Raw genomic sequence first — 27,057 nt, forward strand, 5'->3', positions numbered from 1 at the left:
ATACACCTAATATTCAATTAATTTTAAAAATGCAATTTTTTAAGAGAAATGCACATTTTTAGGAAATTAACATAAATTTAAGAAGAAGAAAAACAAAAAAGTGAGTCGAAAATGAATAAAGGTAATGCAAAAAAATTTAATTTAAATGGATCGTAAATATAAAATTATTTTACACATGCATCCAATAATATATTAAACTCAATGTGTAAATAATATTGACACTTACTGGGCAAAACAATTAAACTCAATGTCAAAAAAGTAATTCGTCTTTTAGCTAAGCATTATTCGGAAAGAAACATCTTCTTATCTCATCTCTGTGGCCTCGCTTCTCTTCTTTTCTGTTCCATCGTCGTGTCTGTCTTCTCCATTATTTCAATCCCCAAACAACAACCAACTATATGTACTACCCAACAAACTAAAACCAACACGTACACTCCTCAATCTCATGCTCATGCTCATGCTCAACTCAACTGTAACCGACTCAAGAAACCCTTTATATATATTTTGAATGCTCTTTTGCGGCATGAACCACTGTGTTCCTGATTTCAATTCTCAAATGGATCAACAACTGTTACCTCGCCCTAAGAAACCCTTCATGTAATTACTTAATTCATTCATTATCTTTTTTTTTTCTATTTTATTACTATAATACTATTTTAATTAAACTAACGAGGAGAAGTGATTATGAAAATTGAAACAGTGCAGACGATGAGATTATGGAGCTGTTATGGCAAAACGGTCAAGTTGTAACGCAGAGTCAAAACAATCGTCATGTGAACAAACAACCGCCGGGGAGAAACTCTGACGGTGGAACTTCATCTGAAGTGGAAAATAACAATCAATTTCTCTTCATGCAAGAAGGTGAAATGGCTTCGTGGCTTCATTATCCAATCAACAATGATCATGATGATGATCATGATTCTCCCTTCTCCGCCGATTTTCTCAACAATAACAACAACAGTAGCATGCAAACTCCTCACCGGACTTCTCAATTGACTGAACTCCGGAGGAATCCGATGTCGGTGGCTCCTTCTCGTCCTCCGAATCCGCTACAACGGAGATCCGAGCAAGTGCAGCCTAATTTCGCGTACTTTGCTAGGCACGGTGTTAGAGCTGAGCCAGGATCATCGTCGATTTTGAGAAATTCTGCGAGGGAATCAACGGTGGTAGATTCGTGTGATACGCCGGCTACGATGCTGGCGGCAGGTTCAGAGACTTTACGAAGCTTAGCGGATCATACGGAAGGAGAAACCGGAGTGTCGGCGCCTTCAACGACGATGTTTGATGAACCGGGCGGTTCGAGTAGTAGTGGCGAACCGGTTCAGAAGTTAGGGGAGCAGGATCGGAAGAGGAAGGGAAGAGAAACGGAGGAATGGGAATATCAGAGCGAGGTGAGTGAGTTAACTCAACTCGGCGTTTTTTATTTTGTTTATTTATTCTGTATTTAAAGTTGCACATTCCCCTATGCTCTGTTTGTGGCCGTTACTTTCAGCAAAGCGGCCATACCTGTCGTGGCTGGATATGGCTATGCCACGTGTTTGGTGATAAATTTGATACCTTTTTAAATAGGAAAATGTTAACATATGCACAAAGGGCATATGTTAAGCAAGCAAAAGTAGAAATAATATATTGAAATTTGTGCATTTAACTTCTTAAACATTAAAATTTTTTCGAACATTAAATGCAATTTTTTATATTTAGAAGCTTAACATGTGCCCTTTATGCACGTGTTAACATGACCCTTTTAAATACTATATCAATGACAATGATGAAGTTAGTTATAACTTACAGTACTTAGTATAAAAATTTCTAACTGCATGCATACTATAAAACTGTTCTAACTAACATAATTACCAATTACATTGACTATAATTAATCTAATAGTAAAAAGTGGAGATGATCATTACTTACTAATAATGGACATAATTACTACTAAACCCATGGGTGAAGTTTGAGTAGGAGTGGAAGGTTCAATTAATTGTAAAAAGGGAAAATTCTGGTAAGCTTGAATCAGATGGGAATTGTTCTTGGCTCTGATGAGGACTGGGTGGCTGCGTGATCTCGTGATCATTGCGAGCCACCTAGCAACTAGCTGATCTTTAGAAAAGGCATTGTTGTACATGGTTTTTGCAGGTGAGGTATTTTCACACTCTTATACAAACTCCATAGAATAAGTTTGTAGTTTAACTGGGTAGAAATGACCAACCCTTTGAATGAAAGATTTTTGTTGTAGGAAAGTATGTTTGATTTAGAGTAGTTCAAATATACAAATGCGGTTTATAGCCGAGTATACACACAAATCAGGTATTCATCGTGATATTTTTGTTCTGATGGCGGTTAGATCTTATACTCCTTGACTTACATGTTATAGGCTTACAGTTTTGATTTAATATTATGAATGAATGATGATGGTACTCTTTTGCAATTGCTATGATAATCATATAAGCTGAAGACTGAAATCAATTTGGTAATTAGTAATTACAATCCTGGCTAAATGGTAAACATGTAGATTAGGTAAATAATGTTAATGAATAAATATGTAGGTACAGAAATAGAATTCAAGTGTTTCGTTATATTTGTATTAGGGGAGATGACATAAGGCTGTAGCGATCTATTCCTGTACAACTTAATTGCTCTAGAAGCTTTGTTTCGTTATCCTTGCTTCTATTTATATATGATAACTGTCTACTTAATCAACAACACTAACTAGTCCTTACTACTCTAATACTCATTTTCTTTATCCTAACAGTTTCACTTGTTTGTGTACTGTTTATAATTGAATTTTGCACGAAGGCAAATCAATTCGTTCAATAGCATTTTTCTAATCCTTTATTGTTTTTCTGCAACTCCTACAAACTTATTCTATTTGCAACTTCAATGTTCTTATTTATATTTTCCTTGCTTTAAAAGGATGTCGATTTTGAATCTGCGGAAGCCAAAAAAAATGTCAGTGGATCATCTACAAAGAGATCTCGTGCTGCTGAGGTCCATAATCTCTCAGAAAGGGTCAGTACTACTGAGTCAGTAGTTTATACAAACATTTGAGTTCACATGTTTTATGATTTCTTCCTCATAACTTGAAACTTTTACTTTGCATTTACCTGCAGAGGCGTCGTGATCGGATTAATGAAAAGATGAAAGCTCTGCAAGAACTTATACCTCGATCTAATAAAGTAATCCGACTTTTTATAAAGGGCATGGTTTTATATTTTATTTCCTTCCTAATTTTTGTTTCTAATTTTGATCCTGCTCTTAATTCGTAGTTTGACAAAGCTTCTATGCTGGATGAAGCAATTGAATACTTGAAGTCACTTCAGTTACAAGTTCAGGTAGATTCTTCTCTTTTTTTGTTGAATATATTCTTCAGTTTTTCTCACTTTGAGTTTGTGTTGTAAGTTGTAAATTCATTAGGCAGATAAACTTAAACTCAGTACATTTAATAAATTGTTTCTTAAGCAAGATACTTTAGTAAGCTTGCACCATCCCCCGGTGGCAGAACATTACAGAAGCAATTCACTCGATGATTACAGATAGTTTATCACCTTCCATTGTTTCCAAGTTTGTATAGCATCCAAAGGTTTTAGGAGGATGGGTTCTGTAACATAGGAATGCTAAAGATGGCAAGACAACGTAATAAGCTGTTGCATTCTTATAATATATTTATACCGTATTTTTTACGAAACTTCCCATCCGTCAATTGTGAGATGGAGATAGACAGTCATAGATGCTGTAGCAAGTTTACACATTAGAAATGTCCTCTCTATATTTGTGACTTTACAAAATGTCATGCCACTATCTAGTGTAGCAAGTTGGTCATGTAGTTTCATTTCTGAAACAGAGAGTACAACTTATGCAGATGATGTCCATGGGATGTGGCATGGTACCGATGATGTTTCCTGGAATCCAGCAGTATATGCCAACAATTGGAATGGGGATGGGGATGGGAATGGGTATGGGAATGGGTATGGAAATGGGAATAAACAGACCAATAATGCCATTTCCAAATATGTTATCTGGTTCTGCTTTGCCTGCAGCTGCAAATTTGGGACCAAGGTTCGCGGCCATGCCCCCTTTCCACGTGCCGCATGTTCCTATACCTGATTCATCCAGAATGCAAGCAACAAATCAGGCAGTTAATAATATTTTAACCTCAGTTGGAACATATGATTCAAATCAGTCACATATACCAAACTTCACTGATCCTTATCAACAATACCTTGGACCCCACCAGATGCAGTTTCAATCAATGCAGGTATTTTGTCCTCTAATGTTATTTATGATTAGGAATTTTTAAAACAATGTGTGAAATAACAACTTGTTGCACATGAGCTCCATTGAATTTCCTGCCACTCCACATGTATTGTTTTACTTAAGTGCATCGCCTTTTGGAGATTATTTTATTTGGCTGGTTGTTAATAATGTGCTATTTTGCTTGGCTTTTGAAAAACAGATCAATCAAAACTTATACGTTATATATAAATTGGTATTTATATATAACTTAGTTAATTTGTATTTTACTTTTAACTTAGTTAATTGGGAGGAAAACTTTATTTTTGAAATTTTTTTAGTTTCTTTTTAGAAAAAAATATCACAATGATGATGTAGACATTTAAGAATTATGAGGTCCATTTCCATGTGTAGAGTCGGGCAATGAACCAACCAAATGTCGGCAAGCCAAGTATCACTAGGCCCCTTGAGAATCCAGAAATCCACCAGTCAGGTAAATTACTTTATCTTAGTATTTTGCAGGATTTGGTTAGTTTAGGCAGAAATAAAAGGATGGTTTGTTATTCTTGGTTTTAATAATTTTGATGTACGCATACGGTGTTCCTGTGTCATACGCCTCTGTAGCATGGTAACTTCCAGATCTGGTTGTTTACATCAATGAAGTATTCTATTTTCCAGAACCAATTTACTGAATCTTTATTATATATCAAATATCACTGCTTCTAAGTATCTCAATCATTTTCTTGATTATGTTCAGGAGATAAATGATTATTTGATAGTTACAATCAAGGGCTGACTATTGAAATGGTGCTGCTTATTACTACTAGCTCTCAAAATGGTACTACTAGTATTATTGTAAGTCTCGAATACGCGATATTTCACAAAACATGGATAACTATGTATAACTAATAATGGACTTGTGCTGTGTGCATTGCAGGTTATATTTTCTGCCATCTATACTAGAGTATGCCAAGTTTTGTAGTGTAACGGAATGAACCTTTTAGCAGTTCTCAGTTGCAAGCTAATCTATACACGGCTAACATGTAAATTATTGTAATGTACTCCGACTCAGTTTTCTCTCTTTTTTATCTTCCCTCATTTACACTTTTTCTATTTACAAAATAAATTGGGAACACTTTCATCTGATGAAGTGGTCATCGATTATATTATATTATATGTATGTAAATGTAATGTAAGGTTAGATCATGAAAATAGTTTATAGCTGCTTTATTCATTAATGGTTTGTAATTCTGTCTCCGTATATTATTTATGCCGATGTTGGGTTATGATTTTCATTTTGCGTCTTTGCAGTTCTCTTTAGCGCGTGTTTGCTTGTTTTATCATGCAGCTCCACCTTGCACTCACTAGTGTAGCTTTTCTCTTGTAGTTTCTCTGGACTTGAAAAAGGATAATGTGTAAATAACACAAACCAAATATCTACTTAAAAGAAGAATGTGAGTATTTAATACTCCTAGTGCTTTTTTTAAGTATGATCTTTTTTGGATTAAAAAAAAAAAGTTACCATTGTTTCAATGCCATTGGGTTTTATAGCTCTTGAGTGTCAAATATAATGCAGTTGGTTGTAGTCCTTTAGATTAAGAAAGAGGAAATTTATATCTTAATCCATAGGAGATCCAATTTGTATTTTTGAAGGAGGTAATGTGTTTCACTCATTATTTAATGACCAACAAAGAATCTTGTGTTTCACTCATCAAATATTACTGTCTTCTGTACAACTACACAGTCAAAGCACATTGTTGGCTAACCGGCTAGGACCTTAAATATCATCAAAGATTCTCTTGCTATTGTATCTCTTTTACTACAAAGTCTTTGGTTATACCAATCCATATTTGTTCAAGTGTGTAATTTCATTAACTTTGTATCACACTATTTAATATATCAGAAAAATAAAGAATGTACTATTATAACTTATAAGTACATTATATCACTTGGCTAAGCTTCCAATATCCCTTAAATGGAGCTTTCTATAATGAGAAATCTCTATGATGCTTCACTAAAAGGATGTGTTAGTACCTTGAAAAAACTTATCGAAAAAGACCCTCTTATTCTAAGCAGAGTTTCACTCTATCCAAACTTTGAAACTCCACTACACATAGCTTCTTTGCTAGGATATTTAGAATTATGTCAAATTCTTCTTGATATAAATCCCATTTTAGCAACTGAAATGAATTCAGAAGGACATTGCCCTCTTCATCTAGCTTCAGCTAAAGGACACATTGAAATAGTGAAAGCATTGTTGTTGACAGACGCGGAAGCTTGCTTGATAAGGGACAAAGATGACAAGCTTCCTCTCCATTTTGCTGTTATGAGAGGACGTTTAGGTGTCATTAAGGAGTTGATCAGCGCAATGCCGGAGACAGAAATCGATAAGGTGATGGCCGAGATTGATGATCATGGTTCTGTTCTGCATTTGTGTGTTTTTTATAATCATCTAGAAGCAATGAAGATCCTAGTTGAATCAATTAGAGGAGACATTGATCAAATTTTATCTTCTAAAGACAAAGAGGGTAACACTGTTTTGGATTTAGCTATCAAACGAGGCCAAATTAAGGTAATGTTTCTATTTATTTGTAATTTTTAAACTTCAATGCACATTAATTATTGTTTGGTCAATAATAAAATTGAACTGGACACTGAATCGGCGAGACCTCCAGATCATAGTTTCATTGCTTTAAATCGCTCGAACTAGGACAAAACAGAAGTCGAACTGCTCAAATAATCGGAGTATAAACAATGTCGGTTCACAATTTAAGTGATTGAAAAAAATACTTGAGAGGTATAGTATAGTATAGTAACAACTCTTTTATCCTTCTGCAGATGATTAAGTACTTGATCTCACTATCTGAAGTGAGTGAGACGATAAATACTTCCAAATCAGAAGCTTTAAGAGCTTTGGATATGTTGGAGCATTATCCAAGAGATTTCATCAGCCACACAGTTCAACACATTTCCAATGAAGAAAGAGCTCAAACATCTTCAAATATATCTATTGCACAACAAGATCATATAACTTCACCAAACAATGATCCTCCAGAAAATCAACCACCATCACAAAATATTAATCCTCCACAATCTTTACCAATAAATGATCCTCTAGTACAATCACCAATTAGTCATCCTCTACAACTAACAAATTCTTCACCACACAATAATCCTTCGCAACCATCATCTCATAATCCATCACCAAGCAATAGTCCTCAACATCTACAATCACCATCACCACACAATGATCCTGCACAACCATCATCTCATAACCCTTCACTAAGCAATGTTCCTCTACAACCACCAAACATAGCTAATGAACAACACAAATGTACTAGATGGGACACGGTTGAGGAATTCTGCAACACATACCTAATAAACCAAGACTACTGGATAGATAAAAAGACAAGAGAACAACTAATGGTAGCAGCAACCGTGATCGCAACAATGACATTTCAATCAGTAATAAGTCCACCGGGCGGCGTTTGGCAAGAAGATACAACAAAAGGCGGTTACGCTTGTCCTGATTATGGTTTCTGTGAAGCAGGAACTGCAGTTGTAGGCTATGTTTGGTCACCAGATTATCTGAAATTCATTTTCTTCAACTCTGCTTCTTTCTTTGCTTCACTATGTGTGCTTTTGATTCTCATCAGTGGGCTTCCTCTACACAATAAGGTCATAGTGTGGATTTTGGCACTTTTGATGGTAATTGCAATCACATGCATGTTGCTTACATATATGTGGGCGTTGGGATTAGTTAGTCCTAATCATATTTACTATAGAATTCATGATTTGGGTTATATCTTAGTTGGAATTTGGATTTTCTTACTTTTTGTTGTTTGTTTGATTCAAATAGTTAGAACTGTGTTTTGGGTTAGGTCTAGGAGCAGAGCAGGTCCTCCACAAATTAATGTTGCACAATAAGAGTCTTACTTACATTCAATGATATATGACCTGAAAGGATTGAGTTCGACTCGACTCATATTTTAAAATGGTGTCAAAAGAGTATATTCAAGACATGTTTGGCCACTAGTATGTTAATTGTTATGTTAGTTTTTTTTTCTTTCTCTTTGCCGGAACTTAATCTTGGACCTCCAATTCATTAACGCTTAGCTCAAATTCACAATACTGTATTTTTTAAGCTATCTATCATTGTAGTTGTGATGAAACTAGATTCAAATCTCTATTAGAATAAAATATTCTATAAAAGACTACAGCAATATGGAGGGAAGAAGAAACTGTCATGACAGCTGCATATCAGTTAGATAACATATGCCAGTAACTATCATGTAGTTTAGAAAAAACTATTAAAGTAAAATAATAATAATTAAAAAGATATAATATGTTTTACTTGATGTAATCAATCAACATCGATTCAACAAAAGCTTACAAATATCGATTTAACTAATAAAGTAGTACGGTTTGTGCTAACATAGTGCCATAATCATCAAATACTATGGAATCATCAAAATACATTGCTGGTTAGCCAGCTGGGACCTTAAATATCATCACAAAAAATTCTCTTGTTATAATCTTCTTTCTACAAACTCATTGGTTATATCAATTCATATTTGGTAAAATAAAAAAGACGACAATTTCTAGTCACATTTAATAATACTAATTTACACAGCAATCATGAACTCAGTTTACATAGCCTGTATAAACTCAATTTACGACTAAATGTAAAGAAGTGGGAAATTCGGAATTTGAATCCCGACTTCTCCAATAACATCTCTAATAGCTACCAATTGAGTTATTCTTACGGGACAACATTCAAAAAATTAAAACAATGAGTTCACATAGATTTCCAAACATAGAAAGAAAATAAAAATGAAATCACAAGAAAAAAAATATGATAGCTCATAGAAATCATCATTTGAAAGACAAAAATAATTTACTTATGCAATAGAGTATTGATGAAAAGACCTTATAATCCAATCTTTAATTTTTTAGTTAGATTGATTATACATCCATATTCCATAGATATTTTGAGAGAGGTGAAGATGTAGATTGAGAGATGAAAAAAGTGTTAGAAAAGTTTATTCTCCCTCCGATCCTTTTTATAAGAAACAACTCACTTTTTAGATTCATTAAATAATTGAAGTAGCAGATACATCAGATATTCAATAAACCTAAAAAGTAAATCGTTTGTTATAAAAAAGATAAGGACAATTTTGGTATTATCATTATATTCAATTAAATTAAAGTGTAACCGGAAATGTTTAGGTGGACTAAGAAAGAATAAAAAATACTCTACTATTATAAGTACATCATATCACTTGGCTAAGCTTCCAATATCCCTTAAATGGAGCTTTCTATAATGAGAAATCTCTATGATGCTTCACTAAAAGGATGTGTTAGTACCTTGAAAAAACTTATCGAAAAAGACACTCTTATTCTAAGCAGAGTTTCACTCTATCCAAACTTTGAAACTCCACTACACATTGCTTCTTTGCTAGGACATATAGAATTATGTCGAATTCTTCTTGACATAAGTCCCAATTTAGCAGCTGAAGTGAACTCGGAAGGGCAATGCCCTCTTCATCTAGCTTCTGCAAAAGGACACATTGAAATAGTGAAATTTTTGTTGTTGACAAACGCGGAAACTTGCTTCATTCACGACAAAGATGACAAGCTTCCTCTCCATTTTGCTGTAATGAGAGGACGCTTAGGAGTCATCAAGGAGTTGATCGGTGCAATGCCGGAGACAGAAATTGTTAAGGTGATGACTGAGATTAATGATCATGGTTCTGTTCTGCATTTGTGTGTTTGTTATAACCAACTAGAAGCAATGAAGATCCTAGTTGAATCAATTAGACGAGATGTTCTGGACCGAGCATCACGCTCGAGCCTCAGAGGGTGTCGAACAAATACGACCCGAGCAAATATACCACGAAGAGCCGCAAGACGTGCTCGACTCTCCAACGGTCAGATACTCCTACGTATCGTAACGGCCGTAAACCGGAATGATGAACATTTACTGCTCATCAAGGCCTCCAAGCCGTTTTCCGGCAGCCACTTGATGGCCATTAATGCCATCAAGGGCCTTGGCCCTGCGCTGGGGGCTATATATACGTGACTCCACTTCATTTACAAGGTACGCATTATTTAGCCAAGAAAACCTTTACATACACAAACTGACTTGAGCGTCGGAGTGCCTGCAGGTACACAACCCCCCTCCGCTTCAACAGGGGTTTCAACGCTCTCAACCACCGTAAACGCCGGCGAAGTCGCTCTCTTCTGGTCAACACGATCACGAGACATTGATCAAATTTTATCTTCTAAAGACAAAGAGGGTAACACTGTTTTGGATTTAGCTGTCAAACAAGGACAAATTAAGGTATTGTTTCTTCAACAAAATTATATTTAAGGTCGTTGGACCTGAGAAATTGGACTAAACATTGCTTTAAATGACACTTAGTAACAACTCTTTTATACTTGTGCAGATTATTAAGTTCTTGCTATCACCATCTGAAATGAGTGAGAGTGAGACAATAAATACTTCCAAATCAGAAGCTTCAAGAGCTTTGGATATGTTGGAGCATTATCCAATAGATTTCATTAGCCATACAACTCAACACATTTTGGTAGAAGAAAGAGCTCAAACATCTTCAAATATAGTTATTGCACAACAAGATCATATAACTTCACCAAACAATAATCCTCAACAGTTACTAGAACAGCAGTTACAAATCAATGGTCATGAACAGTCACAAACTCCATCACCAAACAATGATCCTCAACAGTTACTAGAACAGCAGTTACAAATCAATGGTCATGAACAGTCACAAACTCCATCACCAAACAATGATCCTCAAGAAAATCTACAACCGTCACAAAACATTGATCCTCCGCAACCACCACAATCTTTACCAATAAATCATCCTCTACAACAAGCACAATCACCAATTAGTCATCCTCTACAACTACCAAATCCTTCGCCACAAAATGATTCTTCACAACCATCATCTCATAATCCATCACCAAGCAATAATCCTCAACATCGACAATCACCCTCACCACACAATGATCCCTCACAACCATCATTGCATAATGATCCTCTACAACCACCTCCACCATTCTTGCCGAGCAACAACCCTTCACAACCTTTACCTACACCAAGATGGGACAAGTTTGAAAATTTCTGCAAAACATACATAATAAACCAAGGTAACTGGATAACAAAAGAACAATTGATGGTTGCAGCAACTGTGATCGCAACAATGGCATTTCAATCAGTAATAAATCCACCAGGCGGTGTTTGGCAAGAAGATACCACAACAGGAGCTGTATCTTGTCCTGATTATGGTTTTTGTGAAGCAGGAACTGCAGTTGTAGGCTATGTTTGGTCACCAGTTTATCTGAAATTCATTTACACGAACTCCGTTTCTTTCTTTCCTTCATTATGTGTGCTTTTGGTTCTCATCAGTGGCCTTCCTCTACACAATAAGGTCATGGTGTGGATTTTGGTGATTTTAATGGTAGTTGCAATCACATCCATGTTGTTTACATACACATGGGCGTTGGCATTAGTTAGTCCTAATCATATTTTCAATAGAGTTCAAAATTTGGCTTATATCATGGTTATAATTTGGGTATTTTTGCTCATTGTTGTTTCTTTGATTCCAATGACTAGATTTTTGCTTTGGGCTAGGTCTAGGCGCAGGTCCTCCCCAAATTAATGTTGTTTTGTTGTTGCACTTTGAATTATTTTGACTATAGTTGAATAATGCAGAAATGGTGTTGATCCAATTTGTGATTCCTGTGTTTCTCCATATGGTAGAGTATCACATTCAATGAGATATGACTTGAAAGGATTGAGTTAAGCTCAACCAAATAAAACAATAGCAAAGGCTCTACAAATTTCTACAACATTGCAGATCATTAAATACTTGCTTTCACTATCTGAAATGACAACAACAATAAATACTTTGAACATTGCGGGTTTAACACCATTAGACATGTTGGATCACGATTCAGGAGATTCTATTAGTCTGACAATCAAACATATTTTAACTAAAGAAGGAGCTCCAAATATTGTCGGAACACATCTACCAGCTTCCTCGTCAACTCAAGTTAATATACACCAAATGACTACGTCACAAAATATAGTTTCTGCACAACAAGATCACGTCCTTTCACCACACAATGATCCTCCACAACCACAAACGCTGCCAACACAAACATCACCAAGGAATTTACAGTCCTCACAAACACGACGCAACAGATGGAACATGTTTGAGAACTTCTGCACAACATACCTAATAAAATTGGATTGATAAAAAGACTAAAGAACAATTCATGGTAGCAGCAACTGTGATTGTGACAATGACATTTCAGTCGGTAATAAGTCCGCCAGGCGGTGTTTGGCAAGAAGATACAAAACACGGTAACCATGCATGCACTACTTATGATTTCTGTGAAGCAGGAACTGCAGTTGTGGGTTATGTTTGGTCACCAGACTTTATGAAAAAAAAAAAATTTCAACTCTGCTTCTTTCTTTGCTTCTCTATGTGTGGTGTTGGTTCTCATTAGTGGGTTTCCTCTTGGGAATAAAGTCATGATGGGGATTTTGGCAGTTTTAATGACAATTGCTGTCACGTTCATGTTGCTCACTTACATGTGGGCACTTGGATTGGTGAGTCCTAATCATGTTTATTATAGAATTCGTAACTTGGGATATGTTTTGGTTGGTACTTGGTCTTTCTTACTTCTTGTTGTTGGTTTGATTCAAATTACAAGAGTGGTATTCTGGATTCGCTCAAAGCATGGATTCTCAACAAATGCTTCACTGAGTCAGAATTCTCCTGGTCGAATAGCTAATGGTTGTGTACAATAGGAATTTCTTTTTTTAGTACCAATGTGGTTGTCTTAATGTTCTAAAAATACAGAAAGGTTAACAAATAGTGTAAGATTAGAATTTATAAAAGGAAGAAAAACATTGATTTAGCACTTCACTAGTTATTAGTGGTTGCAAGCCTACGATATTAACTGCATTTTCATGTGAAGTGTTACTTCTTCGATTTGGTGTTTGTTATATATGCTATAGAAACTAGAATGCAATACTCATTCGTGTTCTGGAGTTTTTTTATACAAAAGTAAAATTACTTGTGTTAAGAAAATAATTAGAGCATGGACCTAATATAACAAGATTAATGAAGGCTAAGCTTGATAAGAACTGTGACAAGGTTCATGAAGATTAATGAAAAAAAGAAAGGCATATCCTATCAAAGAAATCTTCTCTTAACAAAATCAACACATGAGAAACAAATGTGATCCCTCACAGCCACAATCACCTTCACCACACAATGATCCCTCACTGCCACCATCACATAATGATCCTCTACAACAACCTCCACCATTCTCGCCGAGCAACAACCCTTCACAACCTTCACCTACACCAAGTATAGCTAATGATCCTCTACATGAACATACAAGATGGGACGTGTTTGAAAATTTCTGTAACACGTACATAATAAACCAAGGTAACTGGATAACAAAAAAACAATTGATGGTAGCAGCAACTGTGATCGCAACAATGACATTTCAATCAGTAATAAGTCCGCCAGGCAGTGTTTGGCAAGAAGATACCACAACAGGAGATGTATCTTGTCCTCGTTATGGTTTTTGTGAAGCAGGAACTGCAGTTGTGAGCTATGTTTGGTCACCAGATTATCTGAAATTCATTTACATGAACTCCGTTTCTTTCTTTGCTTCATTATGTGTGCTTTTGGTTCTCATCAGTGGCCTTCCTCTTCACGATCAGGTCATAGTGTGGATTTTGGCGATTTTAATGGCAGTTGCAATCACATCCATGTTGCTTACATACATGTGGGCGTTGGCATTAGTTAGTCCTAATCATATTTTCAAAAGACTTCAGAATTTGAGTTATTACATGTTTATGAGTTGGATAATTTTGCTCGCTGTTGTTTCTTTGATTCCAATCACTAGAATTGTGTTTTGGGTTAGGTCTAGGCGCAGGTCCTCCGCGAATTAATGTTGTTGTTGCACTTTGAATTATTTCTACTATAGTTGAATAATGCAGAAATGGTGATGATCCAATTTGTGATTCTTGTGTTTCTATGTAGAAAATAATAAGTGAATACTATTATCTGTTATTCCTCAGCTCAAGGCTGGTTTAAATAGGAAGAGTACAAACATAAAAGGAAATAATAGATAAGCTTAGAATCTCCTAGAAATAACAAACTAGGAAACTAAATATTTTCCAACACCCCCCCTCAAGTTGGTGCATAGATATTTGTCATGCCCAACTTGCCGATCAAATGCTCAAAGGTGGGTCTTGCCAAACTTTTGGTTAAGATATCTGCAGTTTGCTGACTCGAAGTTACAAAAGGTAGACATATGATTCCGGCATCTAACTTCTCTTTTATGAAATGTCGATCGATCTCAATATGCTTGGTTCTGTCATGTTGAACTGGGTTATGAGCTATGCTAATAGCGGCTTTACTGTCAGAGTATAATTTCAATGGAAGCTCAATTTTCATCTTAAGCTCTTCTAGGACTCTGTGGATCCATAATCCTTCACATATACCTTGAGCCATAGCTCTAAACTCAGCTTCTGCACTACTTCTTGCTACAACTCCTTGTTTCTTGCTCCTCCATGTCACAAGATTACCCCAAACATAGGCACAATATCCAGAGGTTGATCTTCTATCAGTAATCGAACCTGCCCAATCAGCATCGGTAAAGATAGACACATTCCTTTCACTAGTCTTCTTAAAAAATAATCCCTTTCCAGGAATTGCTTTCAAATATCGCAGTATCCTATAGACTGCCTCAAGATGTTTTTCAAAAGGAGAATGCATAAACTGACTTACTACACTAACCGAGAAAGCAATGTCAGGTCTAGTGTGTGACAAATAAATCAGTTTCCCAACCAATCTCTGGTACCTTACAGTATCAACAGGAACACTACCTTCTTCCCAAAGTTTTGCATTAGGATCCATGGGAGTATCTGCTGGTCGACATCCACTCATTCCTGTTTCTTTCAATAAATCTAGAATGTATTTTTGTTGGGAAACTACAATACCATCTTTTGATCGAGCAACCTCCATACCAAGAAAATATCTCATGGATCCCAGGTCCTTGATTTCAAAGTCTAATGCTAATTTCTCTTTTACTCTTGCCATTTCAACTATATCATCTCCAGTAAGGACGATATCATCAACATAAACAATTAGGACAGCAATTTTTCCATCTTGTGAGAACTTTGTGAACAAGGTGTGGTCAGCTTGTCCTTGAATGTACCCTTGTTTCTTCATGGAATAAGTGAATTTTTCAAACCAAACTCTAGGAGACTGCTTTAATCCATACAAAGACTTATTTAGTTTGCATACATTTGATCCAAACTTGTCTTCAAAGCCAGGAGGAATGTCCATATATACTTCTTCTTCTAAATCACCATTGAGAAAAGCATTCTTAACATCCAACTGATGTAGGGGCCAATCTAAGTTAGCAGCAAGAGACAAGAGAATTCTGACAGTGTTCAATTTTGCAACAGGAGCAAAAGTCTCCGAGTAGTCTATACCATAGGTTTGAGTAAAACCCTTAGCCACCAATCGAGCCTTGTACCTTTCGATTGACCCATCTGAATTATACTTCACAGTAAACACCCATTTGCATCCAACCGTCTTCTTGCCATCCGGTAGTGTCATAACACTCCAGGTTTTGTTCTTTTCAAGAGCTTTCATCTCCTCAAGTACAGTTTCCCTCCACTTTGGAACTTCTAGAGCAACCTGTACATTTTTTGGAATCTCTACACTAGACAATTTTGAGGTGAAGGCAGAAAAAGACGAAGACAAATTTGAATATGATATAAAATTGGACAATGGGTATTTAGTGCAAGATCTAACAGGTTTTCTAACAGCCACAGGATCATCGATATCAGGATACAAAATACGACTCTCAGAAACAGAGATAGACTTACCTTTTCTTTTTTTAGGAAGTTGATCATCCCCCGGTTCAGATTCATGACAGTGTTGAGATGTGGACTCATCACTTTCTTTGTGATTCTTTCTCACAAAAACCTTTCCTTTCCAAGTCTTGTTTCCTGCTTCAAACCTATTATCTTTATATGACTCATTATTTTGTGGCATTTCAATTAGATCACCATTATCATCGTTTTCAAGATTCTCATTGTTTTCTTCATGAGAAAATTTAGGCTCAGATTCACCAAGTTCACTACTCATAACAGGAGTAGGATTAGATAAAGAATCATGACCATTTTTTGTTGGTGCAGAAGTATAAGTCTTAGAACTTTGTGATACCGGCAAAGATAAATTATTAAAAAAACTCATGTCCTCAGTTTGAAACGAATCTTCATTTAAATTCCCCCCCTGAAGATGCGTGTCAAAAAAAGGTTTGTTTTCAAAGAATGTAACATCCATGGTGACAAACATTTTCTGGTTTTTTGGATCAAAACATTTATATCCCTTCTGGGTTGGAGAATACCCAACAAAAACACATTTTATAGCACGCGGTTCGAGTTTGCTAATATTCTTATGTTCATGAACAAATGCAGTGCAACCAAAGATTTTTAAGGTCAAATCGTTTGAAACACGATCATTAGGAAAACATTTTTTGAAAATATGAATTGGAGTTTGAAAATTAAGAACTTTGGAGGGCACTCTGTTAATTAAGTATGCAGCAGTTAAAACTGCTTCACCCCACAAATAATTTGGTACTTTACTTGCGAAAAGTAAAGCTCTAGCCACCTCCAACAAGTGCCTATTTTTCCTTTCTGCAACTCCATTTTGTTGGGGAGTGTTAGGACATGAACTTTGATGCACAATTCCATTTTCACGAAAAAAATCACTCAACATTGTGTTAAAATATTCTTTGCCGTTATCACTTCTAAATACTTGAATATTTGTTTGAAATTGATTTTGCACCATTTTAACAAAATCTTTTACGGCCTGACAAACGTCAGATTTCCCCTTTAACAAGTACACCCAACAAACTCTTGAGTGATCATCTATAAATGTGATAAACCATTTTTTATGAGAAAGTGTACTCGTTCGGTTAGGGCCCCAAACATCACTGTGAATAACATAAAAAGGTTTTGATGGTTTGTAGGGCTGTAATGGAAAATGAGAACGATGATGTTTTGCAAATTCACATGCTTCACATTTAAACAAAGATAAATCCTTATTACGAAATAACTCAGGAAATAAGTGTTTTAAATAAGGAAAACTAGGATGACCTAATCGTGAATGCCATAACATATCATCATTATTATTATTCAGAACTAAAAAAGATTCAAAGCATGAACTTATTGGTTTGGAAGGTAGTTGTGATTCAGGTTCAATGTCGAAGTAGTAGAGTCCTCCACTCTCCTTAGCACTACCAATCATCTTCCCCGAGTTCAAATCCTGAAAAACACAATGGGTACGGAAAAAATTAGTTTGACAATTTCTATCTTGGGCTAATTTACTGACAGACATGAGACTACAAGATAGATTTGGGACATGAAGAACATCTTTAAGGGTTAGACTTGGAGACAACACAACCGAACCTTTACCCGCAATGGCTGAAAAGGATCCATCCGCAATTTTTATTTTATGGTTACCTGCACATGGACTATAAGAAGAAAACAAAGTAGAATCACCTGTCATGTGATCACTTGCACCAGAATCTACTATCCAAGCACGACTGGGACTGACACTAAAAAGGGCAGAAGTACCTTTTGGGGCAACAGAGCCAGAAAGAGTGTTAGATTCAAGAATTTTGTACAGTCTGTCTAGTTGTTCCATCGTGAATGAAAGCTGAATTGAAGAAGATTGTTGCTCTTGATCAGAATTACTGGCTTGGAATGTATGACCCTCACCTCCACCTTTGTTCTTCCGATTTGAAGGTCGCGGAAGACCATGTAATTTCCAACATTGAAAAATAGTATGTCCCAAACGATGACAATATTTGCATTCACGACGGTATTTGAAAGTGGATGATCGTCGTCGAGAATAAAAAAACGTCATAATTAATAATCTTAGCCAAGTAGTACCGGAAGCAGCAAAGAAAAAAGTAACGCCGGTGAACAGTACACGCGAACAGTAATTCCGTGAACAGTACGCATGAACAGTGCCGTCAGTGAGCAGTACCGCTAGATGAACAGTGCCGTATGAACAGTACCACGGGTGAACAGTGCCGCACAAAATCAGTTGTCGTGGTCGGATTGTAAACACGACGGCGGCTAGGGTTTTGCGGAAGCGAGACCCCCAAAATCGGGAGCTCTCGATACCATGTAGAAAATAATAAGTGAATACTATTATGTGTTATTCCTCAGCTCAAGGCTGGTTTAAATAGGAAGAGTACAAACATAAAAGGAAATAATAGATAAGCTTAGAATCTCCTAGAAATAACAAACTAGGAAACTAAATATTTTCCAACATTCTCCATATGGTAAGAGTATCACATTCAATGAGATATGACTTGAAAGGATTGAGTTAAGCTCGACCAAAATTCTAAGATAATATCAAGAGCCTATTCAAGATATGTTGGACCACTTATCAACAAAAAAAAAAAATAGTTGTGTAGCTATTATGGGAGTTGTGATGAATCAAAATTCAAATCTCTAATAGAATAAACAAATTCTATAAAAGACTACAACAATGTGGAGGGAAGAAGAAATTGTCATGACAGCTACATATCAGTTAGATAACATATGCCAGTATCTTTCATGTAGACTATAGAAAGAACTATTTAAGTAAAATAATAGTAAAGTAGATATAATATGTTTTGCTTGATATAATCAATCAACATCGATTCAAAAAAAGCTTACAAATATCAGATAAACTATTTTATCTAAAATGGTCTTTAATAGTTTAAATAGTATTAGTTGATAGTTAATATTTATATTATATATGTCATGGTTGATAAGTGGCTTGAGGTTGTTTGACAGTCATGATCGGAGCCTCTAATGTGGCTTGATTGACCCAACCAAGCCTAATATATTAAGGTTTGAACGCTAAGAAAATTAAGGCAAACAATAAATTAACAAATCAAGCAAGCACTTTGTGCTCAAGCATGTCGCACGAGAAGGTAGAATATTAAAATCAAAAGACATCCATAGATAATTTGCTCAATTGTTCAATCATTTTATATAAGCTTCAAAGGACAATTAAAACTTGCCAATTGAAACTCCAATTATCATAGATCCCTTCTTATTAGCAATTTCTTTTGTTTTGATCATATTCTTACTCATTAAGCACAAGACAGACTCTACAAAAAAATTTAGATAAGTTAGATTCTGATAGCTCACCAGAGAAAGCCTTAAGGCTCAAAGAACGTTTACACAGGCGCATCAATATTTCTTGGTTTGTTGTTCAATATTCCTTAAATGGAGATTTTACAGGATGATACAATGAGAGAGCTCTACAATGCATCATTAAATGGATGTGTAAGTTCCTTAAGAATATTGATCCAACGAGACCCTCTTATTTTGAGCAAAGTTTCATTGTATCCATTCTCTGAAACACCATTACACATAGCCTCTTTGCTTGGAAATTTAGAGTTTTGTCAGATTCTTCTTGATACAGATCCTAATTTAGCAGCTGAAGTGAACTCAGAAGGACATTGCCCTCTTCATTTGGCTTCTGCAAAAGGGTACACTGAGATTGTGAGAGCTATATTGTTGACAAATCCAAGAACTTGCTTCATAAGAGACAAAGATGACAAGCATCCTCTCCACTTTGCTGCAATGAGAGGACGTGTGGAAGCCATTAAGGAGCTGATTAGTGCAATGCCAGAAACAGAAACCAAATGGATGATGACTGAGACTGATGATCAAGGTTCCATTCTACACTTGTGTGTTCGCTATAACCATCTAGAGGCTTTGAAAATCCTAGTGCAGTCAGTGAGAGGAGACAATAGATTGCAATTCTTATCTGTCAAAGACAAAGGGGGTAACAATATCCTGCATTTAGCTGTCAGACGCACACAAATAAAGGTACTGGTCATTTTTCTAAAATAACATAATGGACTCGAGCGCTGGATTTTACAGCTCAATTCCAATTAACTTGCTCATTTAGTTGTAATTTACATACCATTGTAACTCTCCCTTTTAGTTGCTTTCAATTGCCTCACTGGTGAGCTTGTATTCAAGTTGTGCGTCAGAGGCCTCAAGTTGTATTCAAAATTTATGTACAGTTTGGTTCTCTTTAATTTACCCCATATGAAACTTTCATGTTCATCAACATAAAACAATAGCAAAGGCTCTACTAATTTCTACAACATTGCAGATCGTTAAATACTTGCTTTCACTATCTGAAATGACCACAACAATAAATACTTTGAACAATGCGGGTTTAACACCATTAGACATGTTGGATCACGGTTCAGGAGATTCTATTAGTCTGACAATCAAACATATTTTAACTAAAGAAGGAGCTCAATGGTCTACAAATATTGTCAGAACACATCTACCAGCTTCCTCGTCAACTCAAGTTAATATACACCAAATGACTATGTCACAAAATATAGCTTCTGCACAACAAGATCGTGTGCCGTCACCACACAACAATCCTCCACAATCACAACCGCTGCCAACACAAACATCACCAAGGAATTCACAGTCCTCACAAACACGACGCAACAGATGGAACATGTTTGAGAACTTCTGCACAACATACCTAATAAACCAAGGTAATTGGATTGATAAAAAGACTAAAGAACAATTCATGGTAGCAGCAACTGTGATTGCGACAATGACATTTCAGTCGGTAATAAGTCCGCCAGGCGGTGTTTGGCAAGAAGATACAAAACACGGTAACCATGCATGCACTACTTATGATTTCTGTGAAGCAGGCACTGCAGTTGTGGGTTATGTTTGGTCACCAGACTTTATGAAATTTATTTTTTTCAACTCTGCTTCTTTCTTTGCTTCTCTATGTGTGGTGTTGGTTCTCATTAGTGGGTTTCCTCTTGGGAATAAAGTCATAATGGGGATTTTGGCAGTTTTAATGACAATTGCTGTCACGTTCATGTTGCTCACTTACATGTGGGCACTTGGATTGGTGAGTCCTAATCATGTTTATTATAGAATTCGTAAATTGGGATATGTTTTGGTTGGTACTTGGTCTTTCTTACTTCTTGTTGTTGGTTTGATTCAAATTACAAGAGTGGTATTCTGGATTCGGTCAAAGCGTGGATTCTCAACAAATGCTTCACTGAGTCAGAATTCTCCCTGTCGAATAGTTAATGGTTGTGTACAATAGGAATTTCTTTTTTTAGTACCAATGCAGTTGTCTTAATGTTCTAAAAATACAGAAAGGTTAACAAACAGTGTAAGATTAGAATTTATAAAAGGAAGAAAAACATTGATTTAGCACTTCACCAGTTACTAGTGGTTGTGAGCCTACAATATTAATAGCCTTTTCATATGAAGTGTTACATCTTCGATTTGGTGTTGTTATATATGCTATAGAAACTAGAATGCAATACTCGTTCATGTTATGGAGTTTTTTTATACAAAAGTAAAATTACTTGTGTTAAGAAAATAATTAGAGCATGGACCTAATATAACAAGATTAATGAAGGTTAAGCTTGATAAGAACTGTGACAAGGTTCATGAAGATTAATGAAAATAAGTAAGGCATATCCTATCAAAGAAATCATCTCTTAACAAAATCAGCACATGAGAATCAAATGTCGAGAAGCTCAAATTACCTCGTTTGCAACATCTATGTCATCCTTGTTCTCCACTCTTTCCAAATTTGTGTTTATTGTAATGAGATCTCTTCTACAGCATGCTTATAAACTGTGTCAATGAAACTGTTTCCCTTTGATGGTGCACCCTAGTCAAGTATATGACCAACAAAATAAGTGACGGAACCTGCCAAAACACTAGTAGTGAACCAAATATATTTCTATGCTTAATTTAGTCTTCAATAATAGGGCAACCCTCAATAATATTATAGTATATATTTATAATACAAGTGTGGTTTAACACTATCATAATTCGAGTGTGACACTCTACTATTTTGACACTATCATTTTCTGTATACTTTCTTTCTCTATTTCTTTCCATAGACTAGATTGATAATAATTCTGTATTCAAGCATGCAACAGACAAAAAAAATCTCAAAGAGTCTCAGTCCTGCACTGGTTACGATACTAATTCATCATAGCAGAAACTACATGTTCCCATATAGTAACAACTAATAAGAATGCATACTGTTACAACAATGCTTAGACTAAACTAAACACTATAGCCTGATTTATCAAACACCTCAATGCTAGGAAATTCCAACCATTGACTTTGTATATAAAAATCAAAGGAACAAGGCACACCCTCTGTCACTGTCACTATTATTATAAATAACAAATTGTTTAACTTCATTGAATAATTGATGAGGGTGTAAGCACAAAACCCAAATGTTACTCCATAAACTCTTAAATTCCAAAGTTGACCGACCATTGGCTTTTCATAATCAAGGGAACAAAGAAAGTTCAAATCCCAAATGCTACTCCATAAACTCTTAAATTCCAAAGTTGACTGAGCATTGACTTTTTATATAAAGATCAAATAAACAAAGTATGGAGAAATACTTAAACTCTTGAATCCCAAATTTATTGATGGAAGAGGAGAATATAACACCAAATTTTGAGGATGATACGGTAAGAGCACTCTACGAAGCAACAGTAAATGGCAGCATAAATGCCTTAGAAACACTAAATCCTCTTACCTTAAGCAAAGTTCCATTCTCTCCCTTCGGGGAAAACGCATTACACATAGCCTCTTTGTTTGGATATTTGGATTTGTGTGTGGTTATTCTTGAAGTAAATCCAAGTTTAGCAACTCAAGTAGACTCGAAAGGACGTTACCCTCTTCATTTGGCTTCAGTTGAAGGACACATTGACATCGTAAAAACATTGTTGATGGAAAATCAAGATATTTGTTTGATACCCGACAATGATGACAAACTTCCGATACACTTGGCTGTGTCTGGAGGACATGTGAAAGTCATTGAGGAGTTGAAAAATGGCATGTCATGTTCTATTCAAAATATTAGTGATGATGGATCAATATTGCATTTGTGTGTTAGGTACAATCATTTGGAAGCCTTGAAATACATAGTGCTATCCGTGAGTGGAGCACAAGAGTTATTGCATGTCCAAGACAAAGAAGGTAACACCATTCTTCATTGGGCAGTCAATCTCAAGCAAATTAAGGTATCCAACCTATCAGTTTTCTTTTGGTTACTATTCAATCCTTGCATATTGTACATTTTAATTAAATTTATTAATTTTAGTGCTTTTGAAATTGATTACTCTGCATTCTGCAGACCATAAAATTCTTGCTTTCACTTCCCAAAATGAGAGCATCAGCAAACACTTTGAATAACACAGGTCTAACACCTTTGGATATATTGAACAACCGCTCTCCAACAGATTTCACAGACATTGCAATCCAATATATTTTAAAAGAAGCAGGAGTTCAAAAACCTTGTACAAATCCAAACATGTCTACCACCAACTCTAGCTCTAGTACTGAAGCAAATGACCAATCACAACAACCCAATACATTGAAAAATTGGGAGAACTTTTGGTCAAAGTACATACAACATCAAAGAAATTGGATAGAAGAGTCACGTGGCACATTAATGATTGTAGCAACCGTAATTGCCACAATGACATTTCAATCAGCATTAAACCCACCAGGTGGAGTTTGGCAAGAGAATACACATAATGGTGTACACACTTGCACTACTTATGGTATTTGCCAAGCTGGAACAGCAATTGTTGGTTATGATTGGGAAAAGGGTTATATCAAATTCATGTCTTTTAACACCATCTCTTTCTTTGCTTCACTTTGTGTTGTGTTGATCCTTGCTTGTGGATTTCCACTTCAAAATATGGTTATAATGTGGATACTAAATATTGTAATGACTATTGCAATAACGTTTATGTTGCTTACGTATATTTGGGCGATTGGGTTAGTTGCACCGTATCATATTTATTATAAAGCTTATTGGTTGGGGTTTATTTTAGGTGGTGCTTGGGGTGTTATACTTCTTGTTCTTGCTTTGATTCAAATTGTAAGGTTTGTCTTTTGGATTAAAGAGAGGAAGAAGAAGAGGAAGAAGCTGCACACACGACCATAGTTTTAAATTGTGTTTTGCAACTACGATTGCGACCACTATCGAAGATTTTAGAGGTTTTCACATGGCATCACAATTCTAAATTGGATGTTGTTTTTAAGAGGATCGGTTTTACCATCTAAAAAAGATTGTTCACCGAGTCAGAATTCTCCTGGTGGAATAGCTAATGGTTGTGTACAATAGAAATTTCTTTTTTTATTACTAATGTACTTGTCTTAATGTTCTAAAAATACAGAAAGGTTGAAGTTTTCTTCGATTTGGTGTTGTTATTTATGCTATAGAAACTACAAAGCAATACACATTCTTGTTCTAAAGTTTTTCTTATATAAAAGTAAAATGACTTATGTTAAGAAAATAATTACAGCATTGACCTAGTCACCTAACATAACAAGATTAATGAAGGCTAAGCTTGATAAGAACTGTGACAAGATTCATGAAGATTAATTAAAAACAGTAAGGCATGTCCTATCAAAGAAATCTTCTCTTAACAAAATCAACAAATGAGAAACAAATGTCGGGAAGCTCTGAATTACCTCATTTGCAACATCTATGTCATCCTTGTACTCCACTCTTTCCAAATTTTTGTATCTCTTCTACAGCATGCTTCACAAACTTTGTCAATGAAACTTTCCTTTGATGGTGCACTCTTATCAAGTACATGACCAACAAAATAAGTGATGGAACCTGCCAAATAACACTAGTTGTGAACCAAATAAATTTCTATGTTTAATTTAGTCTTAAATAATAGGACAAACTTCAATATTATTAGTATGGTTTAACACTATCATAATTCGAATGGGACACTCAACTACTTTGACACTACCATTTTCTGTATACTTTCTTTCTCTATCTCTTTCCATAGACTAGATTGATAATAATTCTCTATTCAAGCATGTAACAGACAAAAAAAAATCTCAAAGAGTCCTGCACTAGTTAAGATACTAATTCATCATAGCCGAAACTACATGTTCCCAAATAGTAACAACTAATAAGAATGCATACTGTTACAACAGTGGTTAGACTAAACTAAACACTATAGACCGATTCCAAATGCAAAACTAGTCTTAGCACATGCAAATTTCTTTGCAGTATATTTGATATCACTAAACTAACTTTTAATAACTAATTGAGTTTATAATACAAGAACAGTTAAAAAAAAAAGAAAAATTGGAATGGTACCTTTCATCAGAAAAGTCTTCCACGGTAACCAACTTCCAAGCAGCCTTGTGGTTCCTTTCATATTCATAATGCAAGATATCATAACTATAATGAGTGCATTAATTTTCTTAAGGACAACAGAGAAGCCTGTTTCTTCAATTGAGCGTTTCGTGAAACCAATTAGGGTTATAATTATAACAGAGAATACACCATACACCATGATTTACGAGTTGATTTCTTATAAAGATTCATTCATATTATTAGCTTAAATTGAAAAACAAGTGTATGACTTGCCTCCTGATTATGTTTAGCTTAAAAATCTTAAGCAATTAATAACAACACAGAATTTAATATTAAAAGCAAATATGCAAGATTCAAATGAAATTGCAGCAACGAAAATATTCATTCATCATTAGGATTCAAGTCTACATGATAGAAACACAGAACTAACCGTTCAAATTCAATTGAAACAGATCTAAGATTAACCTAATCAAGAAACTGAATCAAGAACAAAACAAAGCAGAAATACACCGAATTAAACAACATTTACAGCTAACTAAACACAGCTAGGGTAAACAAAACCCTAAATCGGAACCCTAAAATCAACCACCAAAACCGTAAAGAGTCCTTCCCTGCCTCTTCAAAGCATAAACGACATCCATGGCGGTGACAGTTTTCCTCCTAGCGTGCTCAGTATAGGTAACAGCATCACGAATCACGTTCTCGAGAAAGATCTTGAGAACACCACGAGTTTCTTCGTAGATGAGACCACTGATTCTCTTGACACCACCTCGCCTAGCCAAACGACGAATTGCAGGCTTAGTTATGCCTTGGATGTTGTCACGAAGAACCTTCCTGTGCCTCTTTGCACCTCCCTTTCCCAATCCCTTTCCTCCTTTTCCGCGGCCAGACATTTTCGTTGCAGTGAAGAAAATGGATTTTTCTTATAATTATGAAATGTGATTATGAAATTTTGAGAAGAAGATTGATTTGCGAATGAATAATTGGGTTTCCCGGGTCGGGTTTATATAGGTGGATTTGAAGAAGTTTGCGAGTGGGAAGAGTAAGTGTAACCGTTGATTAGAATTTAATCGACGGATAACAATCACGATCCGTGTCATCTCGTTTGGGATTCATTTGTTTCGTTGTTTCTTTTCTTGATTTTATTTTATTTTTAATTTTGTAAATTATCCAATATTTTCCATTATCTTTCTATCTTTCTATATTAAAATAATAAAGGAATTGCTAACCCTAATTCTATTCGCCTTTGGTAACTCTAATTTCTATCCAATTGTCAATTGACATCTATAAGTTAGCAAATCACATGTTAACAACTAGAAATTTACATTCATTCAATAATTCTTTATCAAGTGTCTCATGTGAACTCCTCCTAAGTCATTTCAAAACAATTGACTGGTTTTATGATTGATTTCCCAATGTTTTTCATTTGTGAAGTTTTTTCTCTCCCTTCTCTCTTTTCTCTCTCATAGGCACTCTCTCTCTTCTCATCATCCTCACACTTTCATCTCTCTTTACCCTCAACCATTTCAAA

General features: G+C 35.5%; 5 protein-coding genes across 9 annotated transcripts; all 5 read left to right on the forward strand.

Annotated features, from left to right (window-relative positions):
* The first annotated feature begins 270 nt into the window (after nucleotides 1-270).
* LOC123888958 (transcription factor PIF1-like) lies at nucleotides 271-5,475 on the forward strand. Of its 5 annotated transcripts, none has more exons than XM_045938127.1 (9): nucleotides 271-597; nucleotides 701-1,391; nucleotides 2,911-3,006; nucleotides 3,108-3,173; nucleotides 3,264-3,329; nucleotides 3,839-4,252; nucleotides 4,642-4,720; nucleotides 4,985-5,082; nucleotides 5,165-5,475. In XM_045938127.1, exons 1-8 carry the CDS (start codon nucleotides 509-511, stop codon nucleotides 4,993-4,995), a joined length of 1,512 nt encoding a protein of 503 aa, XP_045794083.1. In that variant the 5' UTR covers nucleotides 271-508; the 3' UTR covers nucleotides 4,996-5,082; nucleotides 5,165-5,475. The 5 variants fall into 5 exon arrangements, with proteins under 5 accessions (XP_045794083.1, XP_045794082.1, XP_045794084.1 ...); XM_045938128.1 differs by having other exon boundaries at nucleotides 277-597; nucleotides 4,985-5,065; XM_045938129.1 differs by having other exon boundaries at nucleotides 277-597; nucleotides 3,857-4,252.
* Nucleotides 5,476-6,202: 727 nt separating this feature from the next.
* Nucleotides 6,203-8,249, forward strand: LOC123888959 (ankyrin-3-like). The gene is made up of 2 exons (XM_045938131.1): nucleotides 6,203-6,799; nucleotides 7,066-8,249. The coding sequence occupies exons 1-2, from the start codon at nucleotides 6,203-6,205 to the stop codon at nucleotides 8,152-8,154; spliced, it is 1,686 nt and encodes a 561-aa protein (XP_045794087.1). The 3' UTR covers nucleotides 8,155-8,249.
* A 1,286-nt stretch (nucleotides 8,250-9,535) lies between these two features.
* LOC123891274 (espin-like) lies at nucleotides 9,536-12,476 on the forward strand. Its single transcript, XM_045941114.1, has 4 exons — nucleotides 9,536-10,052; nucleotides 10,488-10,570; nucleotides 10,677-10,875; nucleotides 10,951-12,476. Exons 1-4 carry the CDS (start codon nucleotides 9,536-9,538, stop codon nucleotides 11,910-11,912), a joined length of 1,761 nt encoding a protein of 586 aa, XP_045797070.1. The 3' UTR covers nucleotides 11,913-12,476.
* A 1,013-nt stretch (nucleotides 12,477-13,489) lies between these two features.
* LOC123892198 lies at nucleotides 13,490-14,227 on the forward strand. The gene has a single exon (XM_045942014.1). It carries the CDS (start codon nucleotides 13,490-13,492, stop codon nucleotides 14,225-14,227), a length of 738 nt encoding a protein of 245 aa, XP_045797970.1.
* Nucleotides 14,228-19,396: 5,169 nt separating this feature from the next.
* Nucleotides 19,397-24,649, forward strand: LOC123892199. Its single transcript, XM_045942015.1, has 4 exons — nucleotides 19,397-20,194; nucleotides 20,487-21,452; nucleotides 22,807-23,418; nucleotides 23,532-24,649. Exons 1-4 carry the CDS (start codon nucleotides 19,586-19,588, stop codon nucleotides 24,348-24,350), a joined length of 3,006 nt encoding a protein of 1,001 aa, XP_045797971.1. The 5' UTR covers nucleotides 19,397-19,585; the 3' UTR covers nucleotides 24,351-24,649.
* Nucleotides 24,650-27,057: the final 2,408 nt, after the last annotated feature.

This window comes from Trifolium pratense, linkage group LG6 (genome assembly GCF_020283565.1).
Source record: "Trifolium pratense cultivar HEN17-A07 linkage group LG6, ARS_RC_1.1, whole genome shotgun sequence".
NCBI classification, from domain to species: Eukaryota; Viridiplantae; Streptophyta; class Magnoliopsida; order Fabales; family Fabaceae; genus Trifolium; species Trifolium pratense.